The sequence below is a fragment of the Eubalaena glacialis genome, chromosome 1 (genome assembly GCF_028564815.1).
Source record: "Eubalaena glacialis isolate mEubGla1 chromosome 1, mEubGla1.1.hap2.+ XY, whole genome shotgun sequence".
Lineage (NCBI taxonomy): Eukaryota > Metazoa > Chordata > Mammalia > Artiodactyla > Balaenidae > Eubalaena > Eubalaena glacialis.
In genome coordinates, this window is record NC_083716.1 from 65,852,571 (window position 1) to 65,866,943 (window position 14,373).

General features: G+C 36.3%; 1 protein-coding gene across 3 annotated transcripts in view; it reads right to left on the reverse strand.

Annotated features, from left to right (window-relative positions):
* TET1 (tet methylcytosine dioxygenase 1) overlaps positions 1-14,373 on the reverse strand; it is a 127,011-nt gene that overhangs the window by 12,154 nt on the left and 100,484 nt on the right. For 2 of the 3 annotated variants that reach the window (XM_061197644.1, XM_061197627.1), the window contains 3 exons: positions 6,272-6,483; positions 1,480-1,630; positions 1,049-1,135 (listed from right to left, as the gene is read on the reverse strand). In XM_061197644.1, coding sequence (XP_061053627.1) covers positions 1,049-1,135; positions 1,480-1,630; positions 6,272-6,483 — 450 coding nt within the window. The remainder of the gene's footprint in view (positions 1-1,048; positions 1,136-1,479; positions 1,631-6,271; positions 6,484-14,373) is intronic. The other variant, XM_061197637.1, reaches the window with a different exon arrangement.

Here is a 14,373-nt window from a genome sequence, read left to right on the forward strand (position 1 = left end):
CTGGTTAATTTTAAGGGAGAATTCACATCTCATTATCAAGTGTTCTGACCTTTGAACATGGTACCTTCTCATTATCAGGTATTTTATATGTCCTTTTAGTAATTTTTATAGTTTTCTCCCTAAAGTTCTGATAAACTTCTTGTTAGATTTCTTCTAAGGTACTTTATCTGCAAAAGATAGTTCTCTGTCTAGAGTCATTTCCTTCTTTTATTACAGTAAATGGGAACTCTAGAAAAACCAAATAATTTTGATTGCCTCTTTAAAGGGATTATTTATTTATTCTGAGCTTTCCTTGTATATTATATTCCTTGTATTATAGATACAATTAGATTAATTCCTGCTGTTTTATCGATTCCTATTTATCCTGTATCCTAATGATTTTTTAAACTAACTTTGCTGACTGATGAATGGATTTTTTTTCCACCACTAGTTCAAATGTTATAAATTCTATTCGTATTCATCTAAAAAATGTTTAAACATACACTTTTCAAATATGTTTTTCTGACAATATCTAGAGCAGTGTTTTCCAAGCTGTGGGTCATGACTCTTTAGTGGGCCATGAAATCAGTTTAGTAGGTCAAAACTAGCATTTAAAAGAGAAATGAAATTTCATAAAAAATATTTTACTGAATCATAGTGATCCTCAGCAATAACTATATAGGATATATTAACTTTTTAATATCTAAATATTATCTTTGTTACATATAATAAGGTGAAGTATTGTTTTGTGATAGTTTTATTTATTTACTTGAATATATATATGTCTGTAGAGTTGTTTGTAATATAAAATGTTTTTTACTCGTGGTCACAGCACAAAGTTTGAAAAACACTGATCTTGGAGTTAATCAGTATCTAAATCCTCCCAACTCCAAACAAGCATAAAACATTACCACACTTAGTTTATATAGGTGCCCCACCCCCTCCCACTACCTACCCACCCCTGATTTGATAAGAGTATTGAATTATACTTATTGTTATTTCAATTAAAAAATGTAAGTACTCAACTTATTTAAACTTAACAGTAAGGTTGACTAATTTCTTTGCTCACCATGGCCTCGTGTTCCGGACAGATTGGTTCCGGTTTCATATATCTTCTTTCTGGATTACGTCCTTTAGTAATTCTTTCATAGTAGTGCTGTGGGTAGTAAACTTACTGAGTCTTTGAAATGTTGGCAAATAGCTTTATTTATTCTTCCTACTTTGGCTGGGTATAAAACTCTAGATTTTTTTTTAACAGTGATTCTCTTTGGGGTTAGGGGAGAAGAAGGAGGGAGCCAGGGACAATTGGAATTTGGGTTGATAGTTAAAGACTTTACCTAAATTATTTAGAATTTTAAACTATTTTCATATATATATATACATATAGTTACTATTTTGTCACTACTTGTTAATATTTAATTTTTTTACAATTAAAAAAATTTTTTAAAGGAATGTACTCATATATTCATTGTGCAATTCATAAGTAAAAAGGACACTTACGTGTAAGGGAGAACTTGGATCAATTCTAAATCTTCTAGGACTTGGGCTTCTACCAAATTTGCAGCCATTGAAATACATACTCCAAGAACAGCCAAAAGAGAAGGAAGCTCCGCAAGTCTCTGGATCAATTCCTTGACATGTACAGGTACGACTGTAAGATGGTAATTGCAAGGGAATGAACTGATAAAGTAGGACAATACCTCAAATAGAACATTTCAGGTTCATATAACTATAGAAGTATAGATGGATAATGAAATGATTTTAACACATCTATTTTATTACTTATTTAAAGTAGTGCTATGTTAACAACACAAGGCTAACTGTACTTGAATATAACTAAATCTTCAATGAAATGTTTGTTCAAGATTGTAAATCCAAATAAAAGGCAACAAACTATACAGATCTGATATATCCGTAACTTGTTTGATTTGGAGATGTCCAAGGAAGGGAAATAAAGGGCCAGGATTTTAATCCTAGATTGGTTTCCTGTCAGAAGTGAAAATTAAAGCATCTCATTATCTCTTTGGACTTCATCCTTCCTTTGTAAAATGACATTGATATACTCCTGTGAGGACTGATTAAGGATAATATGTGTTGTATGTGAATCACTTTGTCAATTTTAAAGAAAGCCTTTATAAATGTCATGAGAAAAAATTGAGGAGGAAGCTCGTTTCGTTCAGTGACTGAGCAATTTTATAACCTTGGGGGCATTTCTGAAACCCCAAAACGACTCTATACTAAGGATGACAATGATAAGAACATACATACAAAGATGTGAAACCAAAGAAGGAATGTACATCCTTGTGGTTCCTATTTGCATAATGCTTGAAACTTCTAATAGTATGGAATAAGTACTTATATGACTTAAAAATACAAACAGGGACTTCCCTGGTGGTGCAGTGGTTAAGAATCTGCCTGCCAATGCAGGGGACACGGGTTCAATCCCTGGTCCGGGAAGATCCCACATGCCGCGGAGCAACTAAGCCCGTGTGCCACAACTACTGAGCCTGCGCTCTAGAGCCCACGAGCCACAACTACTGAGCCCACATGCCACAACTACTGAAGCCCGCGAGCCTAGAGCCCGTGCTCCACAACAAGAGAAGCCACCGCAATGAGAAGCCCGTGCACTGCAACGAAGAGTAGCCCCTGCTCGCCACAACTAGAGAAAGCCCGCACGCAGCAACGAAGACCCAGTGCAGACAAAAATAAATAAATAAATAAAATAAAATTACTTAAATAAAAAAATACAATTAAAAAAACACATTTTTAAAAAACAGTGAGTAAAAAGAATATAGAAATTTAGAGATCAAATCTGTAAGTATTTTTGGACTCCCCCTGGTGGTCCAGTGGTAAAGAATCCGCCTTACAATGCAGGGGATGTGGGTTTGATCCCTGGTCAGGGAACTAAGATCCCACATGCTGCGGGGCAGCTAAGCCCGAGTGCCACAACTACTGAGCTCACACACCTTAACTGGAGCCGGCGTGCCGCAAACTACAGAGCCCACGTGCTCTGGAACCTGCGCGCCACAACTACAGAAGAGAAGACCCTCACGCCACAACTAGAGAGAAGCCTGAGAACCACAAGGAAGCGCCCGCGCGGCACAACGACAGATCCCGCACGCCTCAAAGAAGATCCCGTGTGCTGCAACTAATACCCGACACAGCCAAAAATAAATTAAATAAATAAAATCTTAAAAAAAAAAAAACTAAGTATTTTTAGTTGTGAAAGTCAGGAAAATGTCTGATATATTTGAATATAAAAAGGATCATTTAAGACACTGTGAAGGAAAAAAAGGAAGGAGGAATAGTTCAAATATTCTAACTTCCACTAAGATGGAATATATGCTTTTAAAGGGGAAAAAGATTACAATAACTTGAAAAGGAAGAAAAATAGGATATAAATAGGATCAAAGAAGGTAAATTTGAAATTGCAGAATTTCAAAGAAGTTGCCAAACAAGTAGAAAAATGTAGTTTAACTCTTAACTGTGAGACCTAAAAGTTTCTATTAAACAGTCAACATCACCAATGATGAGACAAATAGACTTAAAATAGCTCCTAATATTATGGCCTGCCAATAATTCCTGAATTGAATTAAATCAGGAAGAAACAATCCTACAATCCAAAATTGAGCAACAGTCTATAAAATTAGCCTGTCCTTTTCAAAAAGGAAATGCCATGAAACACAAAAAAAGACTGAGATAAAAGGATTAAGAGACCCAAAAGACAAAACAACTCAATCCATCAAATCATGGGTAGGGGAAAATTAGTATGAAGTATTACTGGAGAATAGATGATATTTGAATTAGAGAATAGTATTTTATCTAAGTGAAACTTCCTGGTTTTGATAATTGTACTGGTGTTAAGTAAGAGAATGTCCTCATTCTTAGAAAACACCCTCTGAAGTATTATTTAGGGGGAAAAGTCATAAAGTTTGCAACTAGTTCACAAATTATTCCAAAAGAAAGTATAGAAAATCAATAATGATAATAACATGTAAGCTTGTGTGTATGTGTGACCATGTGTAAATGTAACAAACCGTTAACATTTGTGGAATCTAGGTAAGGGGTATATAAGAGTTCACTGAGATATTCTTGCATCATTTCTGTAAATATAAAATTTTTAAAAAGCGATAGGCTGGATCTACATTGAGTGAAATAGAATAAAACTATTTATGAATTCTTGGGAAAAATAAGTTTATATGTATATCATTTAGAACTGTTTCTCTATACAAGAGGTATTATTATTATTGTGAATCCACATAACAAAATAGAGACATTAAAAATGATGTATACAACTAATATGTATAAAATAGGTAAGTAATAAGAAACTGCTGTATAAAAAACAAAATAAAATTCAAAAATTCAAAAATTAAATGACGTATACATACTTGGGATTAGGAAGATTAACAAAAATATAATGAAATGATTTTAAACATAAAGGAATGTTCTGGAAGGTACACAAATAATCTTGTGTGGAGGTTAGAGAGTGAATGATATATATTTTGTTTATAATTTGTATAATGACATTTCTTTTAAAAAAGAAAGAACTTTATGAGGAAAACTACACAAAACACTCTTGAAGAACATAAAAGTAAACTTTAACAAATGGAAAGAAAAATCATATTATAGGACTGGAAGATTCAATATCATAACAATGTCAGTTTATTCTAAGTTAATTTAATGCAATCCCATTAAAAATACCATTAGATTTATCTTAAAACTAGACAAATTGATTATAAAGTTCATTTGGAAGCACAAACATAAAATAACAAAGAAAGCCTTGAAAAAGAGCAAGAATAGTGAGCTAGCCTTAGCAAATATTAAAATATATTATAATGCCTCTATAACTTAAAAAATGTGGTATTAGTACGTGAAAAGACCAGACAGTGATACAGAATTCATATAAAAGAGAGGACTCCATTATATACAGTTTTTGTATAAGGTAGTATTTCAAATCAAGAGGAAAAGAAGTACTCTTTAGTAAGTAGTATTGGGATAAATGGAAAAAAGAATAGAAATGGATCTCCTCTTCCCACTTCTGTCCAGCATAAATTTGAAATGCATCAGAGATTTACATTTAAAAAATTTCCAATTTCAACAATAAAAGAAAACATGGGTGAATTATTCTATAACTCATGTGAGAGAAAAATGTTCTCAAATACCACTCAAAATTCAGACACAATAAGGGGAAAGATAGATACAATAAATTACATTAAAAAGAAAACTTGTGCAAAAGGTGACATAGCAGAAGTAAAAAGACAAATATCAAAGTGGCAAAAGCATTTAGAAATTAAATCACAAAGGGAGAGAAAAAATGAATACTCCTTTTGAAATAGGGGGTAGAATAATTAACAGATGGCTGACCATAAAAAAGGACAAAATAATGCCATTTGTAGCAACATGGATACAACTAGAGATTATCATACTAAGTGAAGTAAGACAGAAAGAAAAAGACAAATACCATATGATATCATTTACATATGGAATCTAAAATACGACACAAATGAATAAACCTACAAAACAAAAACAGTCTCACAAATATAGAGAACAGACTTGTGGTTGCCAAGGGGTGGGGGAGGGAAGAACTGGGAGTTTGGGATTCGCAGACGCAAACTGTTATAATATAGGATAGATAAACAACAAGGTCCTCCTGCATAGCACAGGGAACTATATTCAATATCCTGTGCTAAACCATAAATGGAAAAGAATATGTATATATATACATATATATATACTGAGTCACTTTGCTGTACAGCAGAAATTAAACACAACATTGTAAATCAATTATGCGTCAACAAAATTTAAAAAATAAAAAACAAATGGCAAATGCTCTTAACCATATGAAAAAATACTCTTATTCATAATATGAAAAATTCAAATCAACGTAAACTGATGACATTTATCCCCTATTAGATGGGCAAAAACTCAAGTTTGACAACATTGGAAAACTATAGAAAAACAGATATTCTCTTACAGTGCTATAGGAAATGCAAAATTGTACAATTCCTTATGGAGGAGCTGTGCCTTTATAGAAAAACCTCTCTCCTCCAGACTCCAGGGGTGAGAAGGATCAGGTACCAAAGAGAGAAGCAAGAAAAGAATATTCTAAAGGAGAATATCCTAAAATGGTCTTAACCCACTATGAAACCAAGTCTCTCTTTAAAGAAATGTTCACTCTTTAGTTGCACAATACCTAAAATTCTGTTCTCCCATATAACATATGTAGTTGGTAGTTAATTTAACATGATATAATAGACTGAATGGCAAAACAGTACAAAACAGATTTGATTACTTTTCATTGAGAGTGCATCTTCGGTCTGTGGGATGACCATTGTATGACTTTAGACTTTCCGTAAGCTGCGAGTACAATTTGTCAGCCATTGGAAGAGGGATGCCGTCCCATACCATGATGAGCACCACCATCACAGCTGTTGGACAGTGGTGGCCTGCACGCTGTCGAACGAGACAAAGAACTTTCTCTTCATCGCTGGTTCTTCTTAAAACCTGCCAAAGCAGAATGCATACATTTATGGAAAACAAGAAACCTAATGTCTAATGCAGTGGATATTGGTTTTAAAGCTCTGCATCATTACATTCTAGTTTTTAAAAAATTACTATTTCTTAAAGGGTTGAAGCCTATAGGACCTTCAGGTGTTAGACTAGCTGCCTCCATACAACTCATCGCAGGGTATCCAAGGTTACTTGACTAACAAACAACAGGCAGAAATCTGTGGAAACAGTCTGTGTTTTATCTCACTGTTGATACAGTATTGCAAAACAGACAACAGAGGATCCCATGGAAAAGAGCCTAATTAACTCATCTGCTCTTCCATAATTGCCACAACAGGACAAATCTAGCTAGATAGAAATAACCTAGTACTCCCAGCATTAAAAATAAACTCTGAGCACTGTATTTAGCATCTGAGGAAAGTTATTGATGTTTTCCTTGGGCACATGGTTTTGCCATATAGAATAACTAATACATAAAGCAATACTCCTGCAATTCCTGTGATTTTTTCCATGCTATCACAGGGATTTATCATACCTATCTTATCATAAGATTGAGGTGGTCTACCTGACATGGAGAATGCAAATTATAACAATTCATTTTGAATATTTATCCTTTTATCTTACACTGCATCATAACCATGAGTTGCTAAAAAAGGATTCCTAAGTATTTAAAATACTGCCCAGTGGTCCTAGTGTTTATCCTAGTGTTTATTTTTTTAATTACATTAAAATATTGACATCATGTAAAACCATCCATCTATGTTTAAAAGTCCCTCCATATATCACAAATTTACAGTGAGACTCATCACATTAATCAGTACATAATCAGTAAATGATGAAACTGCCCACCCCTGTGACGAGAATGGAGCACCCAATAGCATAATTAATATTCCATTTTTGTTGCTATAATATTACAAAAACTTGAGATGAAACTTCTTAAGATGTTAGTTACCCAATATCACTTTCTTCTGTCACTCCAGATGGTTAACAATCATTGCTACCAAGGCATCCCTTGAGTAGAGTTGGCTTTAGGACCTTCCCCCTAAACACAATTACGTATATTAAAATTTTTTTCTATATTTATATGTCCTTTAACAGCCAAATAAGAATACATTTGCTTTCAAATAAGCTCAAACGCAAAATGATATATTGTACCAAACAAAATTACACCAGATAAATCTTCATGTTGTCAAACCAACAAAGTTATAGTGATCCAGTCTTTGTGTGGGAAATGCTAAAATGCTATGTATTCATTGTATTTGTGCCTTTGCCAGATCTTCCGTATTTCCTTCAGTGAATAATGGAAAATTAAACATAATGAGTCTTTAAATTCAGATATAGGTTTAATAAGCTGCTTAAGTATTGCTATGGTATGGGTATTTATGTCCACCCCCAATTCATAAAATAAATCCCAAATCCCAACAATGGTATTAATAGGTGGGGCCTTGGGGAGGTGATTAGGTCATGAGGGGGAAGCTCTCATGAGTGGGATTAGTGTTCTTATAAAAGAGACCCCACAGAGCTATGCCGCCCCTTTTACCACGTGAAGACACAAAGAGAGGAGGGACCACCAATCATGCTGGCACCCTGATCTTCAAGTTCCAAACCCCAGAACTGTGAGAGATAAATTTCTGTTGTTTATAAGCCACCCAGTCTGATATTTTCTCATAGCAGTCTAAAAGGAGTAAGACAAGTATTAAACCTGTATAAGACCTTTGAAAACTATAAAAATATTATTGAAAGAAATTAAAGAAGACCTAAATAAATGAAGAGAGATACCATTTTCATGAAAGAGTAATTATTATAATGACATCAATTTCCCCGAAATTGGTTTCTAGATTTGATACAATTCCAATCAAAACCCTTCCAGGGGCTTCCCTGGTGGCGCGGTGGTTGAGAGTCTGCCTGCCAATGCAGGGGACACGGGTTCGAGCCCTGGTCTGGGAAGATCCCACATGCCGCGGAGCAACTAGGCCCGTGAGCCACAACTACTGAGCCTGCGCGTCTGGAGCCTGTGCTCCGCAACAAGAGAGGCCGCGACAGTGAGAGGCCCGCGCACCGCGATGAAGAGTGGCCCCCACTCGCCGCAACTGGAGAAAGCCCTCGCACAGAAATGAAGACCCAACACAGCCAAAAATAAATAAAATAAATTTATTTTTTTAAAAAAAAAAAAAAAAAAAAAAAAAAAAACCCTTCCAGAGGGACTTCCCTGGTGGCGCAGTGGTTAAGAAACCACCTGCCAATGCAGGGGATACGGCATCGATCCCTGGTCCGGGAAGATCCCACGTGCCACAGAGCAACTAAGCCCGTGTGCCACAGCTACTGAGCCCATGCGTCTAGAGCCTGTGCTCCGCAACAAGAGAAGCCACCGCAATGAGACGCCTGGGCACCATATCCAAGAGTAGCCCCTGCTCACCGCAACTAGAGAAAGCCTACGCAGCAACGAAGACCCAACACAGCCAAAAATAAATAAATAAATAAATTCATGTGTGTGTGTATATATATATATGTATATACACATACATATATATATATATAAAACCCTACCAGAATTAGTTTTGTTTGGGGGTGGAATTGACAAACTTGTTACAAAGTTTATATGGAAATGCAAAGGACCAAGAAGTGACAAGGAACAAAGACAGAGAAAGTGATTTACCAGGTATCAAGATCTACTGTAAAGTTATAGTAATTAAGATACTCTAGTATCAGTGCAATGACAGATAAGGAGATCAATGAAACAAAACAGAGTGCAGGAGATCCATATAAATATGGTCACCTGACGTATAACGAAGTTGACACTGCAGTGAAATGCAAAAAAGCAGTCTTTCAATAAATGGTACTGGATAGACATCCATATGGGAAAAAGAAAAGAATCTTGATGCCTACCTCACACGAGTGACAAGTTATGTTGTAGATCTAACTATGAAAGATAATCATTAAGTTTTTAGAAGAAAACACCTTCAAGACCTGGAATAGGTATAATATTTTAAAATAGATTACCAAATTTAATAATCCTAAAGGAAAAAGTTAAGAAACGGGAATATATTAAAATTAAGAACTTCTGTTTATCAAAAGCATTAACTAACAAAAGATTAAGTATAAAGGCAATCAATACAGTGGGAGACATAGCTGCAATATATATAATCGACAAATTATTCTTACCCAAAATATATAAAGAACTTCCTCAAATGAGTAATAAAAGCAAAGTAGAAAACTGGCTGAAAATATTAAATAAGCTCAACACAAGACAATATCCAAACAGATGTTGAGCATATGAAAATATGCTCAACATTATTAGTCATCTAGCAAAGTAAAAAAACTTAAAAGCACTACATATGTGGGTGGGGTTATGAAATGGTGTAACTGCCATGGAAAACAGTATGAAGTTCCTCAAAAAATTAAAAATAGAACTACCATATGACCAAGCAATCCCACTTCTGAATATATATCCAAAAGAATTGAAAGTAAGGTCTGAAACAAATATTTGCAAACCCATGTTCATTGAATCACACAAAGGAATATTATTCAGACTTAAAAAGTAAGGAAATCCTGTCATGTGGCAAATGGATGAACCTTGAGGACATAATTCAAAGTGAAATAAGCCCGTCATGAAAAGACAAACATTTATGATTTTACTTACAAATCATATTCAAATTCATAGAAACATAAAGTAGAATGGTGTTAGGGGCTAGGGTCATAGAAAAATAGGGAGCTGTTTAAGGGGTATAGGGTTTCAGATTTGCAACATGAAAATGTTCTGGAGATCTGTTTCACAACAATGTGAATATACATAATACTACTGAACTGTACACTTAAAAATGGTTAAGATGGTAAATTTTACATTATGTGTTATTTTACCACACACACAAAAAAAAGAGAGGGCTTCCCTGGTGGCGCAGTGGTTAAGAATCTGCCTGCCAATGCAAGAGACACAGGTTCGAGCCCTGGCCTGGGAAGATCCCACATGCCGCAGAGCAACTAAGCCCGCAAGCCACAACTACTGAGCCCACGTGCCACAACTACTGAAGCCTGCGTGCCTAGAGCCCGTGCTCCGCAACAAGAGAAGCCACAACAATGAGAAGCCCGGGCACCACAACGAAGAGTAGCCCCCACTCACCGCAACTAGAGAAAGCCCGTGCACAGCAACGAAGACCCAACGCAGCCATAAATAAATAAATAAATTTATTAAAAAAAAAAAAAGAGAGAGGAAAGTCTTCTTTAAAAAAGCACTACAGGGCTTCCCTGGTGGCGCAGTGGTTGAGAATCTGCCTGCCAATGCAGGGTACACGGGTTCGAGCCCTGGTCTGGGAAGATCCCACATGCCGCGGAGCGGCTGGGCCCGTGAGCCACAATTGCTGAGCCTGCGCGTCTGGAGCCTTTGCTCCGCAACAAGAAAGGCCGCGATAGTGAGAGGCCCGCGCGCTGCGATGAAGAGTGGCCCTCACTTGCTGCAACTAGAGAAAGCCCTCGCACAGAAACGAAGACCCAACACAGCCATAAATAAATAAATAATTAATTAATTAAAAAAAAAAAAAAAAAAGCACTACAGACCCAGGAGATTGTCTAAAATGAAAAAGATAGGAAATGTCAAGTGTTGATAAGAATGTAGAGCAACTGGAACACTGGTACATTACTCATATGAGAATGTAAAAAAAAGATAACCACTTTGGAAAACTATGTGATAGTATCGACCAAAGCTGCACATATGCATATTCCGCCCCCTCAGCAATTCCACTTCTAGGTATATAACAAACAGAAATGTATCCTTATATTTCCTAAAGATAACACCACTATTGATGACAACCCAAAACTGGTAAAAACCCAAATGTTAATCACCAGAAGAATGGCTCAGTGAGATGAGAATGATCTACAGTTACAAGCAACATGGCTTAATCTCACAATTATAATGCCGTGAGGAAGACGACAGAAGACGTATGCAGAAGAATACATATTACAAGACTGCATTTTCATAAAGTTCAAATCAGGCAAGATTAATCAATAATGTTAGAAGGCAGGAGAGTGGTTACTCTTTAGGGAGTAGCTAGTGACTGGGAGGGGGCAAGAGTACTTCTGAGGGGCAAGTAATATTGACTGCTGGTTACACCAGTGTGTACACTTTAGAAAAATTCTGTGACCTTAGGGATTTCTGAAGTCTTCTGCATGTATATCACACTAAAATTAAAAGTGTACCTTAACCTAAATTTAAAACAAAAAACAGAAACTGCTTAGTCATTTACTGGCTCAGGACATTGTAGCAATTTTATTAACCTTTCTATAGTAGCACAGACCTCAGATCTAATAAATATTACCCACTATTTTGTCTCTTTGCTTTATTACTGCATACTTGGCTCCTGAGCACAGAACTCAGCTCATGGGAGGCTCTCATCAAATATTTGTTGGGGGCTTCCCTGGTGGCGCAGTGGTTGAGAGTCTGCCTGCCAATGCAGGGGACATGGGTTCGAGCCCTGGTCTGGGAAGATCCCACATGCCGCGGAGCAGCTGGGCCCGTGAGCCACAATTACTGAGCCTGCGCGTCTGGAGCCTGTGCTCCACAACAAGAGAGGCCGCGATAACGGGGGGCCCGCGCACCGCAATGAAGAGTGGCCCCCATTTGCCGCAACTGGAGAAAGCCCTCGCACGGAAGCGAAGACCCAGCACAGCCATAAATAAATAAATAAAAATTTTAAAAAAATATTTGTTGAACGAATGGTTAAAACCCACAAAAACCCAATGTGGTTGCATTTTATGAAAATTTCAAAAACAAGTGATACTATTAATAAGATGGAAACTCTCATTTCAGAAACAGATTTTAAGTGATACGAATAGTCTAAATTTTAAAACTTTTGGAGATAACCACATTTTTTTGTAACTGGAACAAAGTATTGATTGGCAAGCTATTGAAGCTGGGGCCTCATGACAGACTTACTTTATAAATTTATTTTATTTTATTTTTGGCTGTGTTGGGTCTTCCTTGCTGAGCGCTTACTTTCTCTACTTGCGGCGAGTTGGGGCTACTCTTCGTTGCGGTGCGTGGGCTTCTCATTGCAGTGGCTTCTCTTTGTTTCGGAGCACGGGCTCTAGACACACGGGCTCCGTAGTTGTGGCTCACGGGCTCTAGAGCGCATGAACGGGCTTAGTTGCTCTGCGGCACGTGGGATCTTCCTGGACCAGGGCCCTGCATTGGCAGGCGGATTCTTAACCACTGTGCCACCAGGGAAGCCTGACACTCACTTTAGATGGTAAATGATGCACCCAAACATCTGAGTAATGTAATGATCATGACTACTGTCCTGTCACTTTTTAATATTCTTATATTACATGCTATGCAATTGCTATATCTGTGAAACATCACACATTCTTTTAGGACTTGTGCTAAAATCATAACCCAAATTGAATAATGTTGGAATGAAGAATGTTTTAAATAAATGGCTTTTGTAAATACCATCCACTTGTCTTTTTTTTTTTTTTTAATATGTATTTATTTATTTGGTTGCATCAGGTCTTCGTGGCAGGCGGGCTCCTTAGTTGCGGCCCACCAGCTTCTTAGTTGTGGCAGGTGGGCTCCTTAGTTTCGGCTCGCATGTGGGATCTAGTTCCCGACCAGGGATCAAACCCAAGCCCCCAGCATTGGGAGTGCGGAGTCTTAACCACTGCGCCACCAGGAAAGTCCCACCATCCACTTGTCTTTTGATATCACTTTATTGAAACGTAATTTAAATATCACGAAATTCATCCTTTTAAAGTATGCAATTCAATGGTTATTAGTACATTCAGAGTTGGCCAACCATTACCACCAATATATAATTTTAGAACATTTTCATTCTCTGAAAAGAACCCCATTAGCACTCATGCCAAATTTCTCTCTTTTCTTGGCCACCATTACTCTACTTTGTATCTCTGTAAGTTTTGCTTATTTGGGACATTTCATATAAATGGAATCCTCTAACATGTGACCTTTTGTTTCTGGCTTCTTTTACTTAGCATAATGTTCATTAATGTTTATAGTATTTATCAGTATTTCATTCCTTTTTATTGCCAAATAATATTCCATTGCATGGATATTCAACTTTATGTTTATCCATTCATTGGTTGCCATTTGGATTGTTTCAACTTTTGCTATTATGATTGATGCTGCTATCAACATTCATGTAACAAGTTTTTATATAGACACATTTTCATTTCTCTTGGGTATATACCTAGGAGTGGAATTGCCTGGCCATATGGAAGTGTGAGTCTTCCAACTTTGCTCTTCTTTCTCAAGATTGTTCTGGCTACTCTAACATATTTTACTGTTAACTTAAGATAGGACACTCATACATTTAGAGATGATGCTGAGAATGTAAACAGCAGCTGAAATCAAATGACCAGTGATTGGAGATTGGTATGCTCTGAGAATTTATTCCCATACTTAGTATTTATCCCTGTGACCACTACATTTCAATACTTTGTATCACAGAGAAAACTGAAGTAGGATTTCCACAGAAAAAGCCATTCTCATTAATTAATGTATTAAACACAACTTTTCTGATTAAAATTTGTATTCAAAATCCATTGTATTGTTATCACTATTTCTCTCCTGAGTTTAAATCCTGCATTTTCTATTTTCTCTAAATTATCATCAAAATTATTTGAGCAAAAGAGTTCTGGGTAGCTATTAAAGCTGTGTCTAATCAAATCCTCCTATAATTTCTAGAGAAATTAACATCAAAAGCAACTATCAAGGAAAAAAATACTGCTGCAAACTAATTTGGAGAAGGAAATGAAGACCTTATGCTCTCAATTTTGAAAAGTAGCTGATAATGAACAGTAAGTTTCTAAAGAGCCTAATCAAACTTATAAGCTTTTGCACAGCAAAGGAAACCATAAATAAGATGAAAAGACAAT